General features: G+C 46.4%; 1 protein-coding gene across 50 annotated transcripts in view; it reads left to right on the top strand.

Annotated features, from left to right (window-relative positions):
- TRDN (triadin) overlaps window positions 1–22,021 on the top strand; it is a 1,346,604-nt gene that overhangs the window by 1,007,880 nt on the left and 316,703 nt on the right. For all 50 annotated transcript variants that reach the window (XM_073675989.1, XM_073675970.1, XM_073675994.1 and 47 more), the window contains 2 exons: window positions 13,665–13,709; window positions 13,854–13,886. In XM_073675989.1, coding sequence (XP_073532090.1) covers window positions 13,665–13,709; window positions 13,854–13,886 — 78 coding nt within the window. The remainder of the gene's footprint in view (window positions 1–13,664; window positions 13,710–13,853; window positions 13,887–22,021) is intronic.

Here is a 22,021-nt window from a genome sequence, read left to right as displayed (position 1 = left end):
TCTGCATCTACCTCTGAAAAAATATTTGGGCTTCTAGCTGTGTGTGGGACTTGTTCTATTAGTCCATCTATACTGACCTCCATCAGGTTGCAAACTGAATATAATTTTTTTCTTCATCTAGCTCTGAAAAAATATTTGGCCTTCTAGCAGTGTGTGGAACTTTCTCTATTAGTCCATCTATACTGACCTCCATCAGGTTGCAAATTTAAAATAATTTTTATCTGCATCTAGCTCTGAAAAAATATTTGGCCTTCTAGCAGTGTGTGGGACTTTCTCTATTAGTCCATCTATACTGACCTCCATCAGGTTGCAAATTGAATATAATTTTTATCTGCACCTAGCTCTGAAAAAATATTTGGCCTTCTAGCAGTGTGTGGGACTTTCTCTATTAGTCCATCTATACTGACCTCCATCAGGTTGCAAATTGAATATAATTTTTTTCTGCATCTAACCCAGCCAATAGTTTTGGCCTAATACCACAGTTTGGCCACTCAGCTCTGCTCGGTTCCCATCCATTGTTTTTTTGTGCAAACAACTCCAGAGTTGTGAATTAGTTAACCACCAAAATGAGTGGAAAAAGGCCTGCTGCTGGTGGAAAGGGGAATAGGCATGTTGGGAAGGGGAAAAAAGGTTGTGTCCGTGGGGTAGGTGTTAAAGCAACAGTAACATCTGCAGAAGAAAGACCATCTTCCAGCCAAACTAAAATGTCTACTTCTTTTAGCGGACAATGTGATAAGATCCGTTTCTTACGGCCACGCCAAATCGCTACAAATTCCAGATGAGGCACAAAAACAGCAGGTGCTTCAACGGATATCAAGTGTTCCTTTAAGTGGGTTCTCCTCCACATCAACTTCAACATCACAAATACTCCAGTCCTCAAAGGTGTCACCCCAATCGCACTTGCTTCCTCACACCTCCCAAATCTCCAGCTGCCTGTCTGAGTATGAGGTAGAACAGATGGTTGAGTCTGCAGAGCTGTTTACTCATACTATAGCCGGGGAATCAGAGGTCGACTCCAGCGCTTCTGTGAATCCAGACGAGGAAATGATCTGCACTGATGCCCAGAATCTTTGAGTCGGATGCAGGACCTGACGCAGAAGGTTCTGACCTTAATGTAGACACTCATTCCCAAACTGTAACTCCTGTTGGTGGAGACAATGAGGAAGACGATGATGAGACTCAAATACCTGATTGGTGCGACAACTTTAGTTTTTTGTCAGGGCAGGAACAGGTTGGCTCTGAGGACGACGGGTGTGATAACGCACAGGGTGATGATGATGAGGTCGGAGATCCCACTTACTGTCAATCCACAGTCAGCCAAGAGATGAGGTCAGCAGAGGAGGTGGAGGAGGATGCTAGTGACGAGACAGAGACGTAGTACTGGAAGCACGTCAACAACTGCATCCTCAAACACAACTCTGCCTCTCACCACAAGTCGTGGTGGCTCTTCAGGTCGCATGGGTGCTAAGCCTTGCATAGCTTGGGCATTTTTCAGATCGATAAAGATGACCCAACTCGTGTAATCTGTAACATTTGTCAGCAAAAGCTAAGTATAGGCCAAAGAATACATAGTTTGAGTACTTCATGCATGAACCGGCACATGGACATGAAGCATAAGTTGCAGTGGGAAGCTCACTGTGCTACAATGCGGCCTAGCCGGCCGGGCCAACCACCGTCTGCCATATCTTGTGCATCCGCGGCCTCTTCATCCTCTGTGACTGGGGGGACAGCAGTCACACCTGTTTTGGGGCGCAGACCTGCCACCTCTTTACCCGCAACAGCCAGCGTGATTGGCAGGTCATCATTTTCTTTGGAGGTGGTAACACCAGCTGGTGTTGAGCGCTGTCCGACATCGATAGCACCACCTTTGTATCAAGGCAACCTAACATGTCCGCCTGCATCTTCCTCACAGACCGGCAGTTTGCCGGGGACACCCTTATCAACCCCGTCTAAGCACAATAGCCAGCCCTCGGTCCCTCAGATGTGGACAAGTAAAAGACCATTTCCTCCTAGCCATGAGAAAGCTAAGAGGTTGAATTTCACCATCTGCAAGCTCTTGGCTACAGAAATGCTGCCTTTCCGCCTGGTGGACACAGAGGATTTTCGAGACCTTATGTCCGTCGCAGTGCCCCAGTACCAGATGCCCAGTCGGCACTACTTCTCAAAGAAAGGTGTGCCTGCGCTCCACCAGCATGTCGCACACAACATCACTGCTTCTTTGAGAAACTCTGTGTGTGACAGGGTGCATTTCACCACAGACACTTGGATGAGTAGGCATGGACAGGGGCGTTACATGTTGCTGACTGGGCACTGGGTAACTATGGTGACAGCAGGACAAGGGGCTGCTGTCCAAGTCTTGCCGTCCCCACCAGTTGTGCGTCAATCCTCTTTATTTCAAAGTTCCTCCACTGCTTCTGCCTCCTCAACCTCCTCTCGGTACTCCACCTGCACCCAAAACCTGTCTGGTCATGCCTCAAGCTTTCTAACTGCGCAGAAGGGATCCTGCACACCTCCTTACTATGCTGGCAGTAGGGCTCAACGTCATCAGGCGGTTTTTACTTTGAAATGTCTGGGAAATGTGAGTCACACAGCTGAGGAGTTGTGGTCAGCTTTGGAGAACCAATTTCATGAATGGTTGTCTCCACTGGACCTGAAACCAGGGATGGCCGTGTGCGGCAATGCTGCAAACCTGGGTGCAATGTCACACACGTGCCTTGTATGGCTCACGTGTTGAACCTGGTTGTCCAGCAATTTTTAGCCCACTATCCCGGACTAGATGGCCCTCTGCAGAGGGCACGTTCGCTGTGTGCTCACTTCCGCCGTTCGCATCCTGCAGCTCAGCGACTTACATCTCTACAGAAGTCGTTGGGCCTGCCACTTCACCGGCTAAAATGCGATGTGCCTACCCGGTGGAATTCAACTCTGCACATGTTGCAGCGACTGTGGCAGCACCGACAAGCCCTGGTGCAATACGTTCTGACGTATATCCTGGGCCAACGAGATCCAGAGGTGGGGCAAATCACGCTGCAGGAGTGGTCTCAGATCAGGGACCTATGCACCCTTCTGCACAGTTTTGAAATGGCGACGAAGATGTTTAGTGCTGACGATGCCATTATCAGCATGACTATTCCGGTGATTTACATGCTGGAGCACATGTTAAACAGAATTCGGAGTCAGGTGGTGGCACAAGAGGAGGTGGAGGAAGTAGAGGAGGAGGAGTTGTATGCGGAAGGGCTAACATTTGCAAGGTCCAGACAGTCGGCAGCACCAAGGCGGCAGGCATGTGAGGGTGGGGGAGATGGTTTTACCAGGGCGCATGGTAGCAGCCAAACTAGTGAGAAAGGAGCAGGAGCCCAGGAAGAAGTGGAGGACGAACTGATGGAAGACTCATCAGATGAGGGAGACCTTGATCACATTTCTGTTGTGCGAGGTTGGGGGGAGAGGACAGAGGAAGGAAGCATGATTGTTACCTCGCCACCAACACAACAGGGACTTGGTGCTCCTGGATGCGCAACACACGAGTGCCTTCTTGCTGCACTACCTGCAACATGACCCTCGAATTGTGAGAATTAGAAATAATCCTGACTACTGGGTTGCCACACTGTTAGATCCCCGGTACAAAAGTAAATTTGCACAAATTATTCCTGCCATAGAAAGGGATGCACGCATGCAAGAGTATCAGCAGAGACTGTTGCAGAATCTTACATGTGCTTTTCCACAAAACACCAGTGGTGCACGTAGTGAATCTCACAGTTCCAACTTGCCATCCGTGGGACCGTCGAGTGTTCAGCACTCAAACCGTAACAGAACCACAGTATCTGCTGGTAACATCAATTTTGCGGAATCATTTCACCACTTTTTTAGCCCATCCTTTGCAAGGCCACAGGAGACAAGAAGTCTGACACATAGTCAACGCCTAGAGACGATGGTACAGGAGTATCTCCAAGTAAACATTGAAGCCATGACTGTGTCACTGGACCCTTGCTCTTTTTGGGCTTCCAATCTGGATAAATGGCCGGAGCTAGCCACTTACGCCCTGAAGATCTTGTCATGCCCCGCAGCCAGCGTTCTGTCTGAATGTGTGTTCAGCGCTGCTGGTGGTGTGCTGACAGATAAGCGCACGCGGCTCTCCACTGATAATGTAGTCAGACTCACGTTCATAAAGATGAACAAATCATGGATCCGAAACGACTTTTCTACCCCTGTGTCATCCTGGGGAGAGTAAAAGCTTGATGATTGGTTAAAATCACCTCACCAACCGTTTTAAGCTTTCAAATTACTAATCATGTTTATCTGTATCATGGCTGGAAAATAATTTGGGCTTTGTAGCACTGTGCAGCACTGATTCTATTAGGCCATCTATAATAAGCTCCACCAGATTTAAAATTACTAATCACGTTTATCTGTATCTTGGCTGGAAAATAATTTGGTCTTTGTAGCAGTGTGCAGTACTGATTCTATTTGGCCATCTATACTAAGCTCCACCAGATTTAAAATTACTAATCATGTTTATCTGTACCTTGGCTGGAAAATAATTTGGGCTTTGTAGCAGTGTGCAGCACTGATTCTATTAGGCCATCTATACTAAGCTCCACCAGATTTAAAATTAATAATAATTTTTAGCTGCATCTAGCCCGGAAAATAATTTTGGGGCTCCGAGATGCGCAAGACACATAAGTGCCTTCTTGCTGCACTACCTGCAACATGACCCTCATATTGTCAGAATTCGAAGTAATCCTGACTACTGGGTTGCCACACTCTTAGATCCCCCAAACTTTTCGATCAACCTTTTCATTTCAATAAAGACCAAAAAATGGTCATTTTTTAAATTATAAGCATTAGCAGGTTATTAGAAACTGAAATCAAACAGTTTTCAACTCAAAACTTTATTCTAGGTGATGTTACATTTTCACATAGGACCCCTTGTTCGAAAGGAGCTTCTGAACTCTCTCGTCCATTGAATTTGTCAGGTTTTGGATGGTTTCTGCTTCAATTGTTTTGCATGAGGACAGAATACCCTCCCAGAGCTGTTGCTTAGATGTGAACTGCCTCCCACCATCATAGACACTCCTTTTGATGATGCTCCAGAGGTTCTGAATGGGGTAGAGGTCAGGGCAGCATGGGGGTCACACCATAAGTTTGTCCCCTTTTATGTCCATATCAGCCAGAGATGCAGATGTTTTATGTGCAGCATGAGATGGTGCATTATCATGCATAAAAACGATCTTGCTGTGGAATACACGGTTCTTCTTCTTGAACCATGGCAGGAAGTGCTGTTTGAGAAACTCCACATACATTATGGAGTTCATCTTTACCCCTTCAGGGATCCTAAAGGGGCCGACAATCTCTCTCCCGATGATTCCAGCCCAAAGCATTACTCCACCTCCTCCTTGTTGGCGCTGTAGCCGTGTTTGCGTGGGGTGTCCATCAACCAGCCATCCTCCACTTCATCCATCTGGACCATCGAGCGTTGCACGGCATTCATCCGTGAACAAAACAGTTTTGAAATCAGTCTTCATGTAATGTTTGGCCCACTGGAGCCGTTTCTGCTTGTGTGAAGTGGATAGAGGAGGTCGACAGGATGGCGTATGCACAGCTGCAAACCTCTGAAGGACCCTGCATCTTGTTGTTCGGGGGACGTTGGAGGCACCAGCAGCTTCAAAAACTTGTTTGGTGCTATGACAAGGCATTTTTGCCGCTGCTCTTTTAACCTGACGTAATTGCCTGTAGGAAAGAGTCCTCAATTTGCCCTTATCAGCACGCACACGTGTGTACTGTGAATCAGCTACATACTTCTTGATTGCCAAGACACTTCATCCTGATCATCGCACAATGTTGATTGTAGTCATGCCTTGACCTAAACACTCCACAATTTGTTGCTTCTCAGCAGCCGACACATCCTTTTTCTTTCCCATTTTGGCAGAAAATGTAGGCTGCTTAATAATGTGGGACAGCCTTCTTAAGTAGTCTTGCCTTTCATTGGACACACCTGCCAAACTAATTAGCACAGGTGTCTGCAATTGCTTACAGTGATATAAAGAGCCCTGACACACATCAACATCAATGAGTTTAACTGACAAACAAACAAATTCTTCCCTTATCACTCCTAAACACTTTTTGCATAATAATTTGGAACACAGTGTACATGTGCTTTTCCACAAAACACCAGTGGTTCACGTAGTGAATCTTACAGTTCTAACTTGCCAACCGTGGTCTGTATGGAGTTGTTCAATAAAGGGCCCAAAATTAAGATAACATAGATGGGAGAGGTCTCTATGAATAGGAATTCCTAAGTATTTGATACCCTGTGAGGGCCAGGCAAAGGGAAAGTTTGACTGGATGGAATCCTGTATGGATTTGGGGAGGGAGACATCGAGGGCCTCAGACTTCGCTGCATTGATTTTAAAATTTTACCATGTAACAAAGTGATCTATTTCAGCCATAACAGCATGGATGGATATATGTGATTGAGTGATATATACTAGGACATCATCAGCAAATAGAGAGCACTTGTACTCGGTGCCTCCCACCTCAATCCACCTAATATTGGGGTTATGGCGAATTGATGAGAGCAGGTGCTCCGTCACTAGGATGTATAAGAGAGGGGACAGAGGAAATCCCTGCCTTGTCCAATTGGTGATTGTGAAAGGTGTTGAAAAAGTTCTGATGCACCCCCTGGGCCTTGGGACACCCGGAGCCAGACCCAGTGGCGGAACTATTTATGTGGTTTTGATGTTTAAATGTCCGACTACGCCACACGTGGATTGTGGTCAGAGTGAACCGCCGCTGCAGGGCAGACCGCTGAGACTGGTGTTGTGGGTGCAGCAGAGTGTAGCATAACTCCCCGCGGGAGGAGTATAGCCTCACGGCAGTGTATGCGGAGGATGGGGGTGATGGTGCAGGGCAGCAACAGTAATGACACGGAGTCAGTGATGCAGTCCAGGGCCTTTACTCATAGTTCTTATTATCCAGACCACGTCTGCAGGTAACAGCTGCCCACGTCGTACTGTGCTCACCAGGTGAGGGGCTCAGACATCTTCCAGATAACTTTTGAGCGCTTCACAGGACCCCCTTTGTGTGTCCTTTGTCTGGCCTTTCTTACCAACCCTTCTGTCCGGCTGCCTCGGGCCTCCTCTTCTTAAACTTGGCGCCAGTTTCCCTGACCCTATGTGGTGCCTTCCTAGCGGGTGTAGCGAGGGGCTGCGCCACATAAAATGTCACAGCCTCCGGTTTCTAGCTGAGGGTCGTTTCCTGCCTCCACTAGTTTCGGGGACCGGTCTCCCCCTTTGGCCTGACCCCTCCACGCAGGTGGATTCGGGCGTGCGGTGGCGACTCGCCCGTCCGCACCCCTGGGATCCCTTCATTCCTCGTTCCTGGAGCCTTCTCCTCTCCTCTTCCGTCCTTCTCCCTCTTCCAGGCATGGGCCTCAGTTACTAGGCCCACCTCCGGAGCAGAGCTCATGCAGAGCCCCTGCTCCCTGTCACTTCTGCTCAGACTTCTCTGCACTGAACTAAGATGGTGCCCACCTTTTATATTCCCTTCTCAATGCACCCAGGAACTGCTTCCTCCCTGCTCCTGCACTACAGGGTTCCCCTTCCTCAGTGTTCCCTACCGCCACTCCAGCCAGGGACAGGGACTGTCGTGCCCATCTCAGGGGCATATTGGTCGCCCTGCCCCACGGCAATGTGGTGTAATGCATGCAGGTGTCGGGTCCTGATCCACACTCCATCCTTACCTGAGAGTGAGACATCACACCTCTGGGTGAGGTGCAATACCTCTGTAGCAACCGAGCCCTCAGGGTGCTACAGTTCCATTTATCTTCAGCCTAGGTGACGTATTGCGATACAGGGCCGTGATTTTGGCTATAAAAGGGTCCCCTAGACCCCTACCCCAAGCTTTTTAAGAGAATCATATATGGCGTGCCAGGAGACTCTATGGAATGCTTTCTCAGCATCCAACGAGAGTATCTAATTACAAATTTTTAACTGCATCTAGCCCAGGAAATACTTTGTGCCTAGTAGCAGTGTCTGCTAGTCAGCGGATTATCCCGGCTGTTAAGCAAGCTACACCACCTGTAGTTTGGACACTAAATTTTTTCAAAGGAAATGCTTCGGGACCACGGGATACTCAGTGAAGAGCATCAGGAGGCACCCCAAGGCATAGGGGCTGGGACTGGCAGTAGGATGCCTTGCGGTGGACAGCCGAGCTCGATCCTTACAAAAGCTTTTTAGCTGCAGCAGCTTTAGTGGACGCTACTGGAGCTGGAATTGCGCGGCTGCTGGCATGAGACTTGCCCTCCAATAGATCCTTGTAAATGGATTTAAAGTGTATTCATTCAAATTAGAGAGACAATTTAAATTAAAAAGCTTAGAGCTGCCTCCACCACAGGGGGGCTCGCTCGACCCACCAGCAGACAGGCACCAGTATTGGGAGATGGGGGCTGGCCGTCAGGGTTCACCGCGGCTCTGGCACAAACCCGGTGGCACGGGCAGGAGCGGACTGGCCGTGTCGGCTTTTCACTTTTTTGATTTTAGAAGGGCATGACATGCCTATATCTGTGTCTCCCCCTCCTTTTACTCCTCCACCTCTTTTCTTTTCGCATGGCTATATGTACTTGTCACTTTTCCATGTGTTAGTTGTGTCTTCTGAGCAGTTTGTCAGCTTTTGGACACCTTTGAAGGTGTTTTCTATGTGTTTCTATGTGTTTTTGTTTGCCTGGCATTGGTTTTAACGGTGTTCGAAGGTGTTCGACGAACAGTTCGGCGAACACACGGGTGTTCGACGAACCGAACCGAACTCGAACACTACGGGTGTGGCTCAACACTAGTCTGGAGACTGGCTAGGCCACTCCAGGACCTTGAAATTCTTCTCACAGAGCAACTCCTTAGTTGCCCTGGCTGTGTGTTTTGGGTCATTGTCATGCTGAAAGACCCAGCCATGACCAATCTTCAATGCTCTTACTAAGGGAAGGAGGTTGTTGGTCAAAATCTCGTCATACATGACCCCATCCATCCTCCCTTCAATATGGTGAAGTAGTCTTGTCCCCTTTGCAGTAAAGCATAAAGCACCCTCAAATTATGATGTTTCCCCCACCATGCTTTATGGTTGAGATGGTGTTTTGGGGTTTCTACTCATCCTACTTCTTCCTCCAAACACGGTGAATGAAGTTGATACCAAAAAGTTCTATTTTGATCTCATCTGACCACATGACCTTCTCCCATTCCACCTCTGGATCATTCAGGTGGTCATTGTTGAACTTCAAATGGGTCTGGACATGTTCTGGCGCGAGCAGGGGGACCTTGCGTGTCCTGCATGATTTTAATCCATGATGGTGTAGTGTGTTACTAATGGTAATGTTTGAAACTGTTGTCTCAGCTTTCTTCAGGTCATTGACTAGGTCCTCCCATGTAGTTCTGGGATGATTCTGGGCAGAATCATCCTTACCTCATGAGGCGAGATCTTGCATGGAGCTCCAGACCGAGGAAGATTGGCAGTCATCTTCTTTCTTCCATTTTCTAATAATTATGCCAACAGTTGTTACCTTCTCACCAAGCTGCTTGCCTATTGTCCTCTAGCCCATCCCAGCCTTAGGCAGGTCTACAGTTTTGTTACTGGTGTCCTTAGACAGCTCTTTGGTCTTGGCCATGTTGGAGAGGTTGGAGTGTGATAGATTGAGTGTGGACAGGTGTCTTTTATACAGGTAACAAGTTCTAACAGGTGCAATTAATACAGGTAATGAGTGCAGAGTAGAAGGGCTTCTTAAAGAAAAACTAACAGGTCTGTGAGAGCCAGAATTCTTGCTGATTGGTAGGTGATCAAATACTTATTTCATGCAATACAATGGAATTTAATTATGTAAACATCATACAATCTGATATTCTGGATTATATTTTTAGATTTTGTCTCTCACAGTTGCAGTGTACCTACGATAAAAATTACAAACCTCTCCATTCTTTGTAGGTGGGAAAACTTGCAAAATCTGAGTGTACCAAATACTTATTTCCCCCACTGTATATATGTATAAATGTTTGCGTGTCATTTTCTACTGTCTTTCAAATGTATTTATTGAATTTTAACTTTTAACAATAGAACAAAAATATAAGGTCAAATATATCACTACAATATATTAACAAATCATATACTAATGAACTTACAAAGAAAACCAGACAAAAAAGTACAAAAAAGGAGGGCGGAGGGAATGGGGTAATATGAGGGCCACACAGAAAATGGAAAGGTCCAAGAATCAGAAATTGATGAGGATATTTTAAGCAAATATTTTGAAATTCAAATTTGCCAGCTTTAATAAATTTGTTTTTGAAAATGTGATTTTCCACAGATTGAAAGTACCGCAAAGGCTCCAAATGCCTGAAAAGACATGTATAAAGATCCATTTAGGCTTCAAGATTATCATGAGCAAGTGTTCCTAGGAACGCTTGTTTCACAATAACCTTGCAGTCTAAGCAGGCTGCTGATCACCCAACAATAAAACAAAATACTCTTTGGGTGAAATGATCTTTTGTGCTGCACAAAAGATAAATGTCCTCAGCAGCATATCTTCCTTTGTAGATAAAACTTGCACTACTGGGAACAATGGCAGCCTATGCAGACTGAATGATCTATTACAGATCATTCATTCTGCATATGAACCGCAGTGTAAGGCCACAGCCCCATTCTCAGTATTTGGTCAGTATTCGGTCAGTATTTTTTCTCAGAAGTGGGAAACAAAACCAGGAGTGGAACAATCAGAGAAAGGGTATAATAGAAACACGTCACTAATTCTGCATTTATCACCCACTCCGGGTTTTTGGCTCCCAGTCCTGAGAAAAAATACTGACCGAATACTGACCAAATACTGATAGTAGAGCCATAGCCTAACTGTGTAAGCAGAAAACTACTGAAGGATCACTGATTCAGTTGTTGAGCATTGGAGACTTTTATGCATTATGTGTATTGAACTACCTTATTGAACTTTGTTGGTGTACTTGAAGTGCATGGCAATATAATTAATGTTTTATGCACTATGTGTAAATGTGTGCACTGAAATGCTGGAGTGGGCGCCATACAGCTTAAATGATTGGTGTCTTATAATAGCCGGCACCTGAGTCTAACTGCTGCAAATAGAACTAGCTCCAGTAACAGCAGTTTACACTCTTAGTTTAAGAAATTGGAAAAGGGTGAAGGTGTCCTTTTCTACACCTAACAACCCTTTTCCCCCTGCAACATAATTGCTGGGCTCAAAGGGAATCACAGCTTAGTAGCATACTGAGGGCCCCCATGTCTGCCATCTTTGTATACCTTTGAAAACCAGCCCATGGTACTCTATATAATTTTACATCACGTGATCACAAGTTTAAGTCCCCTGGTGGCTAACAAAAAAATGTAAAAAATGATAGATATTTCAAATATACATATATACATATATATATATATATATATATATATATTTATACAGTACAGACCAAAAGTTTGGACACACCTTCTCATTTAAAGATTTTTCTGTATTTTCATGACTTTGATAATTGTACATTCACACTGAAGGCATCAAAACTATGAATTAACACATGTGGAATTATATACTTAACAAAAAAGTGTGAAACAACTGAAAATATGTCTTATATTCTATGTCCTTCAACGTAGCCACCATTTGCTTTGATGATTGCTTTGCACACTCTGGGCATTCTCTTGATGAGCTTCAAGAGGTAGTCACCGGAAATGGTTTTCACTTCACAGGTGTGCCCTGTCATGTTTAATAAGTGGGATTTCTTGCCTTATATATGGGGTTGTGTAGTGCAGAAGTCAGGTGGATACACAGCTGATAGTCCTACTGAATAGACTGTTAGAATTTGTATTATGGTAAGATAAAAGCAGCTAAGTAAAGAAAAACGAGTGGCCATCATTACTTTAAGAAATGAAGGTCAGTCAGTCCGAAAAATTGGGAAAACTTTGAAAGTGTCCCCAAGTGCATTTGCAAAAACCATCAAGCGCTACAAAGAAACTGGTTCACATGAGGACCGCCCCAGGAAAGGAAGACCAAGAGTCACCTCTGCTTCTGAGGATAAGTTTATCCGAGTCACCAGCCTCAGAAATCGCAGGTTAACAGCAGCTCAGATTAGAGACCAGGTCAATGCCACACAGAGTTCTAGCAACAGACACATCTCTACAACAACTGTTAAGAGGAGACTTTGTGTAGCAGGCCTTCATGGTAAAATAGCTGCTAGGAAACCACTGCTAAGTACAGGCAACAAGCAGAAAAGACTTTGGGCTAAAGTACACAAGGAATGGACATTAGAGCAGTGGAAATCTGTGCTTTGGTCTGATGAGTCCAAATTTGAGATCTTTGGTTCCAACCACCATGTCTTTGTGCGACGCAGAAAAGGTGAACGGATGGACTCTACATGCCTGGTTCCCACCGTGAAGCATATAGGAGGAGGAGGTGTGATGGTGTGGGGGTGCTTTGTTGGTGACACTGTTGGGGATTTATTCAAAATTGAAGGCGTACTGAACCAGCATGGCTACCACAGCATCTTGCAGCGGCATGCTATTCCATCCGGTTTGCTTTTAGTTGGACTATCATTTATTTTTCAACAAGACAATGACCCAAAACACACCTCCAGACTGTGTAAGGGCTATTTGACCAAGACGGAGAGTGATGGGGAGCTACGCCAGATGACCTGGCCTCCACAGTCACCAGACCTGAACCCAATCGAAATGGTTTGGGGTGAGCTGGACCACAGAGTAAAGGCAAAAGGACCAACAAGTGCTAAGCATCTCTGGGAACTCCTTCAAGATTGTTGGAAGACCATTTCCGGTGACTACCTCTTGAAGCTCATCAAGAGAATGCCAAGAGTGTGCAAAGCAGTCATCAAAGCAAAAAGTGGCTACTTTGAAGAACCTAGAATATAAGACATATTTTCAGTTGTTTCCCACTTTTTTGTTAAGTATATAATTCCACATGTGTTAAATCATAGTTTTGATGCCTTTATTGTGAATGTACAATTTTCATAGTCATGAAAATACAGAAAAACCTTTAAATGAGAAGGTATGTCCAAACTTTTGGTCTGTACTATATATATATATATATATATATATATATGTACAAATCATCCCGCTTTCCGGGAACATAAATAAAATCTAAAAAATAAACATATTTGATTTTATCGCATATGTATCTATTAATGAAAAAATTATGTCATAATTGCTGCTTTTTGTTACCTTCACATCCAAAGAGATTAGAGAATTACAAGAGATCGGAAAGTCGTATGGTCCCATATAGTAATGAAAAAACTACAGCTTGTACCTTGAAAATCAAGCTTTGAAATCTATCGAAAAATAAAAAGTTGTAAATCTTGAAAAGTGAGCAGGAAAAGTCAAAAGCGAATAGAGGCTTGCTATGACTCTGTTGCCCAAGGGTCCGCATAAACCTGGAGCTGACTTACCCAAGGAGAATCATAGGTCTATAAAGAAGGATAAGACAAATCGATTTGAAAATTGCAAGATTGCTTTATTTTCATTTTAGGCGTATGAAGGAAATACATAGTGTTCTAATTTAATTTTACCTAGAGCTTCACTTCATGGAACTAAAATAAAAATACATTGGTAACTTTGCCTATTATTAACTTTGCTTTAGGTGTTTACTTACTTTTATCTATTCATTATTGTTTTAGAGATCTCAGTGAAGAAACAAGAAGTTGTGGCAGAATCAAAGAAAGGTGTGTGTTTGTAGCAATTTTACAGTATAAGTATTTTTTTATGAAAGCTGAAAACTGAAACATTGTATTTACTATTAGCACTCAATTAATCTCAATGTGAGGCACTAAAGGTATAGTAAATGTTTTTCTTTCTACATACTACAGAAAAGAAACTTGAAGCAGCCACAAGAAAGAAAGGTAAATACAAACTGTAAATGAAAAAAATATATATTTACATTACATACGGTATTATTCACATTGTTTCTACTGCATTTAATATTTTTATTTAAAAAGTAAGGCTTTGTTCATTACAGAGGTCTCATGTTGGATGGTGGGGGCAAAATCAATTTGATATGTGATGCATAAAGTTTGGTGTCATTTTTATGTCTATTGTAAAAACATTATAAGCTCAATAAAATACTGCAAACTTGCGAGTAGTGTTGAGCCACCCCCGTAGTGTTCGAGTTCGGTTCGGTTCGTCGAACACCCGTGTGTTCGCCGAACTGTTCGTCGAACTGTTCGTCGAACACCTTCGAACACCGTTAAAACCAATGGCAGGCAAACAAAAACACATAGAAACACATAGAAAACACCTTCAAAGGTGTCCAAAAGCTGACAAACTGCTCAAAAGACATAACTAACACATGGAAAAGTGACAAGTACATATAGTCATGCGAAAATAAAAGAGGTGGAGGAGTAAAAGGAGGGGGAGACACAGATATAGGCATGTCATGCCCTTCTAAAATCCAAAAAGTGAGAAGCCAACACGGCCAGTCCGCTCCTGCCCGTGCCACCTCCGTGTCGCCGGGTTTGTGCCAGAGCCGCGGTGAACCCTGACGGCCAGCCCCCCTCTCCCAATACTGGTGCCTGTCCGCTGGTGGGTCGAGCGAGCCCCCCTGTGGTGGAGGCAGCTCTAAGCTTTTTAATTTAAATTGTCTCTCTAATTTGAATGAATACACTTTAAATCCATTTACAAGGATCTATTGGAGGGCAAGTCTCATGCCAGCAGCCGCGGTAATTCCAGCTCCAGTAGCGTCCACTAAAGCTGCTGCAGTTAAAAAGCTTTTATAAGGATCGAGCTCGGCTGTCCACCGCAAGGCATCCTACTGCCAGTCCCAGCCCCTATGCCTTGGGGTGCCTCCTGATGCTCTTCACTAAGTATCCCATGGTCCCGAAGCATTTCCTTTGAAAAAATTAAGTGTCTAAACTACAGGTGGTGCAGCTTGCTTAACAGCCGGGATAATCTGCTTACTAGCAGACACTGCTACTAGGCACAAAGTATTTCCTGGGCTAGATGCAGTTAAAAATTTGTAATTAGATACTCTCGTTGGATGCTGAGAAAGCATTCCATAGAGTCTCCTGGCACGCCATATATGATTCTCTTAAAAAGCTTGGGGTAGGGGTCTAGGGGACCCTTTTATAGCCAAAATCACGGCCCTGTATCGCAATACGTCACCTAGGCTGAAGATAAATGGAACTGTAGCACCCTGAGGGCTCGGTTGCTAAAGACGTATTGCACCTCACCCAGAGGTGTGATATCTCACTCTCAGGTAAGGATGGAGTGTGGATCAGGACCCGACACCTGCATGCATTACACCACATTGCCGTGGGGCAGGGCGACCAATATGCCCCTGAGATGGGCACGACAGTCCCTGTCCCTGGCTGGAGTGGGGGGAGGGAACACTGAGGAAGGGGAACCCTGTAGTGCAGGAGCAGGGAGGAAGCAGTTCCTGGGTGCATTGAGAAGGGAATATAAAAGGTGGGCACCATCTTAGTTCAGTGCAGAGAAGTCTGAGCAGAAGTGGCAGGGAGCAGGGGCTCTGCATGAGCTCTGCTCCGGAGGCAGGCCTAGTAACAGAGGCCCAGGCCTGGAAGAGGGAGAAGGAAGGAAGAGGAGCGGAGAAGGCTCCAGGAACGAGGAATGAAGGGATCCCAGGGGTGCGGACGGGCGAGTCGCCACCGCACGCCCAAATCCACCTGCGTGGAGGGGTCAGGCCAAAGGGGGAGACCGGTCCCCGAACTAGTGGAGGCAGGAAACGACCCTCAGCTAGAAACCGGAGGCTCTGACATTTTATGTGGCGCAGCCCCTCGCTACACCCGCTAGGAAGGCACCACATAGGGTCAGGGAAACTGGCGCCAAGTTTACCAAGAGGAGGCCTGAGGCAGCCGGACAGAAGTGTTGGTAAGAAAGGCCAGACAAAGGACACACAAAGGGGGTCCTGTGAAGTGCTCCAAAGTTATCTGGGAGTTGTCTGAGCCCCTCACCTGGTGAGCACAGTACGACGTGGGCAGCCGTTACCTGCAGACGTGGTCTGGATAATAAGAACTGTGAGTAAAGGCCCTGAACTGCATCACTGACTCCGTGTCGTTACTGCTGCTGCCCTGCACCATCACCCCCATCCTCCGCATACACTGCCCTGAGGCTATACTCCTCCCGTGGGGAGTTATGCTACGCTCTGCTGCACCCACAACACCAGCCTCAGTGGTCTGCCCTGTAGCGGCGGTTCACTCTGACCGCAATCCACGGGTGGCGTAGTCGGACATTTAAACATCAAAACCACATAAATAGTTCCGCCACTGGTTTGACCGCCCTGAGCCACGGAACTGGGTCGCCGCCACGAAGACTACAACCACCAGCATCCACCAAAAAGGGTCCGGCTCCGGGTGTCCCAAGGCCCAGGGGGTGCGTCAGAACATTTTCATCACCTTTCACAATCACCAATGGGACAAGGCAGTGATGTCCTCTGTCCCCTCTCTTATACATCCTAGTGACGGAGCACCTGCTCTCATCAATTCGCCATAACCCCAATATTAGGTGGATTGAGGTGGGAGGCACCGAGTACAAGTGCTCTCTATTTGCTGATGATGTCCTAGTATATATCACTCAATCACATATATCCATCCATGCTGTTATGGCTGAAATAGATCACTTTGTTACATGGTAAAATTTTAAAATCAATGCAGCGAAGTCTGAGGCCCTCGATGTCTCCCTCCCCAAATCCATATAGGATTCCATCCAGTCCAACTTTCCCTTTGCCTGGCCCTCACAGGGTATCAAATACTTAGGAATTCCTATTCATAGAAACCTCTCCCATCTATGTTATCTTAATTTTGGGCCCTTTATTGAACAACTCCATACAGACCACGGTTGGCAAGTTAGAACTGTAAGATTCACTACGTGAACCACTGGTGTTTTGTGGAAAAGCACATGTACACTGCGTTCCAAATTATTATACAAAAAGTGTTTAGGAGTGATAAGGGAAGAATTTGTTTGTTTGTCAGTTAAACTCATTGATGGTGATGTGTGTCAGGGCTCTTTATATCACTGTAAGCAATTGCAGACACCTGTGCTAATTAGTTTGGCAGGTGTGTCCAATGAAAGGCAAGACTACTTAAGAAGGCTCTCTCACATTATTAAGCAGCCTACATTTTCTGCCAAAATGGGAAAGAAAAAGGATGTGTCGGCTGCTGAGAAGCAACAAATTGTGGAGTGTTTAGGTCAAGGCATGACTACAATCAACATTGTGCGATGATCAGGATGAAGTGTCTTGGCAATCAAGAAGTATGTAGCTGATTCACAGTACACACGTGTGCGTGCTGATAAGGGCAAATTGAGGACTCTTTCCTACAGGCAATTACGTCAGGTTGAAAGAGCAGCGGCAAAAAAGCCTTGTCATAGCAGCAGACAAGTTTTTGAAGCTGCTTGTGCCTCCAACGTCCCCCGAACAACAAGATGCAGGGTCCTTCAGAGGTTTGCAGCTGTGCATGCGCCATCCTGTCGACCTCCTCTATCCACTTCACACAAGCAGAAACGGCTCCAGTGGGCCAAACATTACATGAAGACTGATTTCAAAACTGTTTTGTTCACGGATGAGTGCCGTGCAGCGCTCGATGGTCCAGATGGATGGAGTGGAGGATGGCTGGTTGATGGACACCCCACGCAAACACGGCTACAGCGCCAACAAGGAGGAGGTGGAGTAATGTTTTGGGCTGGAATCATGGGGAGAGAGATTGTCGGCCCCTTTAGGATCCCTGAAGGCGCTAAAGATGAACTCCATAATGTATGTGGATTTTCTCAAACAGCACTTCCTGCCATGGTTCAAGAAGAAGAACCGTGTATTTCACAGCAAGATCATTTTTCTGCATGATAATGCACCATCTCATGCTGCACATAAAACATCTGCATCTCTGGCTGATATGGGCATAAAAGGGGACAAACTTATGGTGTGACCCCCATGCTCCCCTGACCTCTACCCCATTCAGAACCTTTGGAGCATCATTAAAAGGAGTGTCTATGATGGCGGGAGGCAGTTCACATCTAAGCAACAGCTCTGGGAGGGTATTCTGTCCTCATGCAAAACAATTGAAGCAGAAACCATCCAAAACCTGACAAATTCAATGGACGAGAGAGTTCAGAAGCTCCTTTCGAACAAGGGGTCCTATGTGAAAATGTAACATCACCTAGAATAAAGTTTTGAGTTGAAAACTGTTTGATTTCAGTTTCTAACAACCTGCTAATGCTTATAATTTCAAAAATGACCATTTTTTTGGTCTTTATTAAAATGAAAAGGTTGATCGAAAAGTTTGGGGGATCTAAGAGTGTGGCAACCCAGTAGTCATGATTACTTCGAATTCTGACAATATGAGGGTCATGCTGCAGGTAGTGCAGCAAGAAGGCACTTATGTGCCTTGCGCATCTCGGAGCCCCAAAATTATTTTCCGGGCTAGATGCAGCTAAAAATTATTTTTAATTTTAAATCTGGTGAAGCTTTAGTATAGATGGCCTAATAGGATCAGTGCTGCACACTGCTACAAAGCCCAAATTATTTTCCAGTCAAGATACAGATAAACATGATTAGTAATTTGAAAGCTTAAAACGGTTGGTAGGGTGATTTTAACCAATCATCAAGCTTTTACTCTCCCCAGGATGACACAGGGGTAGAAAAGTCATTTCGGATCCATGATTTGTTCATCTTTATGAACGTGAGTCTGTCTACATTATCAGTGGAGAGCCGCGTGCGCTTATCTGTCAGCACACCACCAGCAGCGCTGAACACACGTTCAGACAGAACGCTGGCTGCGGGGCATGACAAGATCTCCAAGGCGTAAGTGGCTAGCTCCGGCCATTTATCCAGATTGGAAGCCCAAAAAGAGCAAGGGTCCAGTGACACAGTCGTGGCTTCAATGTTTACTTGGAGATACTCCTGTACCATCGTCTCTAGGCGTTGACTATGTTTCAGACTTCTTGTCTCCTGTGGCCTTGCAAAGGATGGGCTAAAAAAGTGGTGAAATGATTCCGCAAAATTGATGTTACCAGCAGATACTGTGGTTCTGTCACGGTTTGAGTGCTGAACACTTGACGGTCCCACGGTTGGCAAGTTGGAACTGTGAGATTCACTACGTGCACCACTGGTATTTTGTGGAAAAGCACATGTAAGATTCTGCAACAGTCTCTGCTGATACTCCTGCATGCGTGCATCCCTTTCTATGGCAGGAATAATTTCTGCAAATTTACTTTTGTACCGGGGATCTAACAGTGTGGCAACCCAGTAGTCAGGATTATTTCTAATTCTCACAATTCGAGGGTCATGTTGCAGGTAGTGCAGCAAGAAGGCACTCATGTGTGTTGCGCATCCAGGAGCACCAAGTCCCTGTTGTGTTGGTGGCGAGGTAACAATCATGCTTCCTTCCTCTGTCCTCTCCCCCCAACCTCGCACAACAGAAATGTGATCAAGGTCTCCCTCATCTGGTGAGTCTTCCATCAGTTCGTCCTCCACTTCTTCCTGGGCTCCTGCACCTTCCTCACTAGTTTGGCTGCTACTATGCGCCCTGGTAAAACCATCTCCCCCACCCTCACATGCCTGCCGCCTTGGTGCTGCCGACCGTCTGGACCTTGCAGATGTTAGCCCTTCCGCATACAACTCCTCCTCCTCTACTTCCTCCACCTCCTCTTGTGCCACCACCTGACTCCGAATTCTGTTTAACATGTGCTCCAGCATGTAAATCACCGGAATAGTCATGCTGATAATGGCATCGTCAGCACTAAACATCTTCGTCGCCATTTCAAAACTGTGCAGAAGGGTGCATAGGTCCCTGATCTGAGACCACTCCTCCAGCGTGATTTGCCCCACCTCTGAATTTCGTTGGCCCAGGCTATACGTCAGAACGTATTGCACCAGGGCTTGTCGGTGCTGCCACAGTCGCTGCAACATGTGCAGAGTTGAATTCCACCGGGTAGGCACATCGCATTTTAGCCGGTGAAGTGGCAGGCCCAACGACTTCTGTAGAGATGTAAGTCGCTGAGCTGCGGGATGCGAACGGCGGAAGTGAGCACACAGCGACCGTGCCCTCTGCAGAAGGCCATCTAGTCTGGGATAGTGGGCTAAAAATTGCTGGACAACCAGGTTCAACACGTGAGCCATACAAGGCACGTGTGTGACATTGCCCCGGCGAAGGGCCGCACCCAGGTTTGCAGCATTGTCGCACACGGCCTTCCCTGGTTTCAGGTCCAGTGGAGACAACCATTCATTAAATTGGTTCTCCAGAGCTGACCACAACTCCTCAGCTGTGTGACTCACATTTCCCAGACATTTCAATGTAAAAACCGCCTGATGACGTTGAGCCCTACTGCCAGCATAGTAAGGAGGTGTGCAGGATCCCTTCTGCGCAGTTAGAAAGCTTGTGGCATGACCAGACAGGCTTTGGGTGCAGGTGGAAGACCGAGAGGAGGTTGAGGAGGCAGAAGCAGTGGTGGAACTTTGACATAAAGAGGATTGACGCACAACTCGTGGGGACGGCAAGACTTGGACAGCAGCCCCTTGTCCTGCTGTCACCATAGTTACCCAGTGCCCAGTCAGCGACATGTAACGCCCCTGTCCATGCCTACTCGTCCAAGTGTCTGTGGTGAAATGCACCCTGTCACACACAGAGTTTCTCAAAGAAGCGGTGATGTTGTGTGCGACATGCTGGTGGAGCGCAGGCACACCTTTCTTTGAGAAGTAGTGCCGACTGGGCATCTGGTACTGGGGCACTGCGACGGACATAAGGTCTCGAAAATCCTCTGTGTCCACCAGGCGGAAAGGCAGCATTTCTGTAGCCAAGAGCTTCCAGATGGTGAAATTCAACCTCTTAGCTTTCTCATGGCTAGGAGGAAATGGTCTTTTACTTGTCCACATCTGAGGGACCGAGGGCTGGCTATTGTGCTTAGACGGGGTTGATAAGGGTGTCCCCGGCAAACTGCCGGTCTGTGAGGAAGGTGCAGGCGGACATGTTAGGTTGCCTTGATCCAAAGGTGGTGCTATCGATGTCGGACAGCGCTCAAGACCAGCTGGTGTTACCACCTCCAAAGAAAATGATGACCTGCCAATCACGCTGGCTGTTGCGGGTAAAGAGGTGGCAGGTCTGCGCCCCAAAACAGGTGTGACTGCTGTCCCCCCAGTCACAGAGGATGAAGAGGCCGCGGATGTACAAGATATGGCAGACGGTGGTTGGCCCGGCCGGCTAGACCGCATTGTAGCACACTGAGCTTCCCACTGCAACTTATGCTTCATGTCCATGTGCCGGTTCATGCATGAAGTACTCAAACTATGTATTTTTTGGCCTCTACTTAGCTTTTGCTGACAAATGTTACAGATAACACGAGTTGGGTCATCTTTATCGATCTGAAAAAATGCCCAGGCTATGCAAGGCTTAGCACCCATGCGACCTGAAGAGCCACCACGACTTGTGGTGAGAGGCAGAGTTGTGTTTGAGGATGCAGTTGTTGACGTGCTTCCAGTACTACGTCTCTGTCCAGGAAGGCGCAACCTGACCTCGTCGTCACTAGCATCTTCCTCCACCTCCTCTGCTGACCTCATCTCTTGGCTGACTGTGGGTTGACAGTAAGTGGGATCTCCGACCTCATCATCATCACCCTGTGCGTTATCACACCCGTCGTCCTCAGAGCCAACCTGTTCCTGCCCTGACAAATCAGGTATTTGAGTCTTATCATCGTCTTCCTCATTGTCTCCACCAACAGGAGTTACAGTTTGGGAATGAGGGTCTACATTATGGTCAGAACCTTCTGCGTCTGGTCCTGGATCCGACTCATAAAGATTCTGGGCATCAGTGCAGATCATTTCCTCGTCTGGATTCACAGAAGCGCTGGAGTCGACCTCTGATTCCCGGGCTATAGTATGAGTAAACAGCTCTGCAGACTCAACCATCTGTTCTACCTCATACTCAGACGGGCAGCTGGAGATTTGGGAGCTGTGAGGAAGCAAGTGCGATTTGGGTGACACCTTTGAGGACTGGAGTATTTGTGATGTTGAAGTTGATGTGGAGGAGAGCCCACT

Source organism: Phyllobates terribilis, unplaced genomic scaffold, assembly GCF_046119375.1.
Source record: "Phyllobates terribilis strain yellow unplaced genomic scaffold, ASM4611937v1 Scaffold_3__8_contigs__length_932513732, whole genome shotgun sequence".
Lineage (NCBI taxonomy): Eukaryota > Metazoa > Chordata > Amphibia > Anura > Dendrobatidae > Phyllobates > Phyllobates terribilis.
The sequence above is the reverse complement of the archived record's forward strand: the minus strand, read 5'-3'. Positions and strand labels throughout refer to the sequence as shown.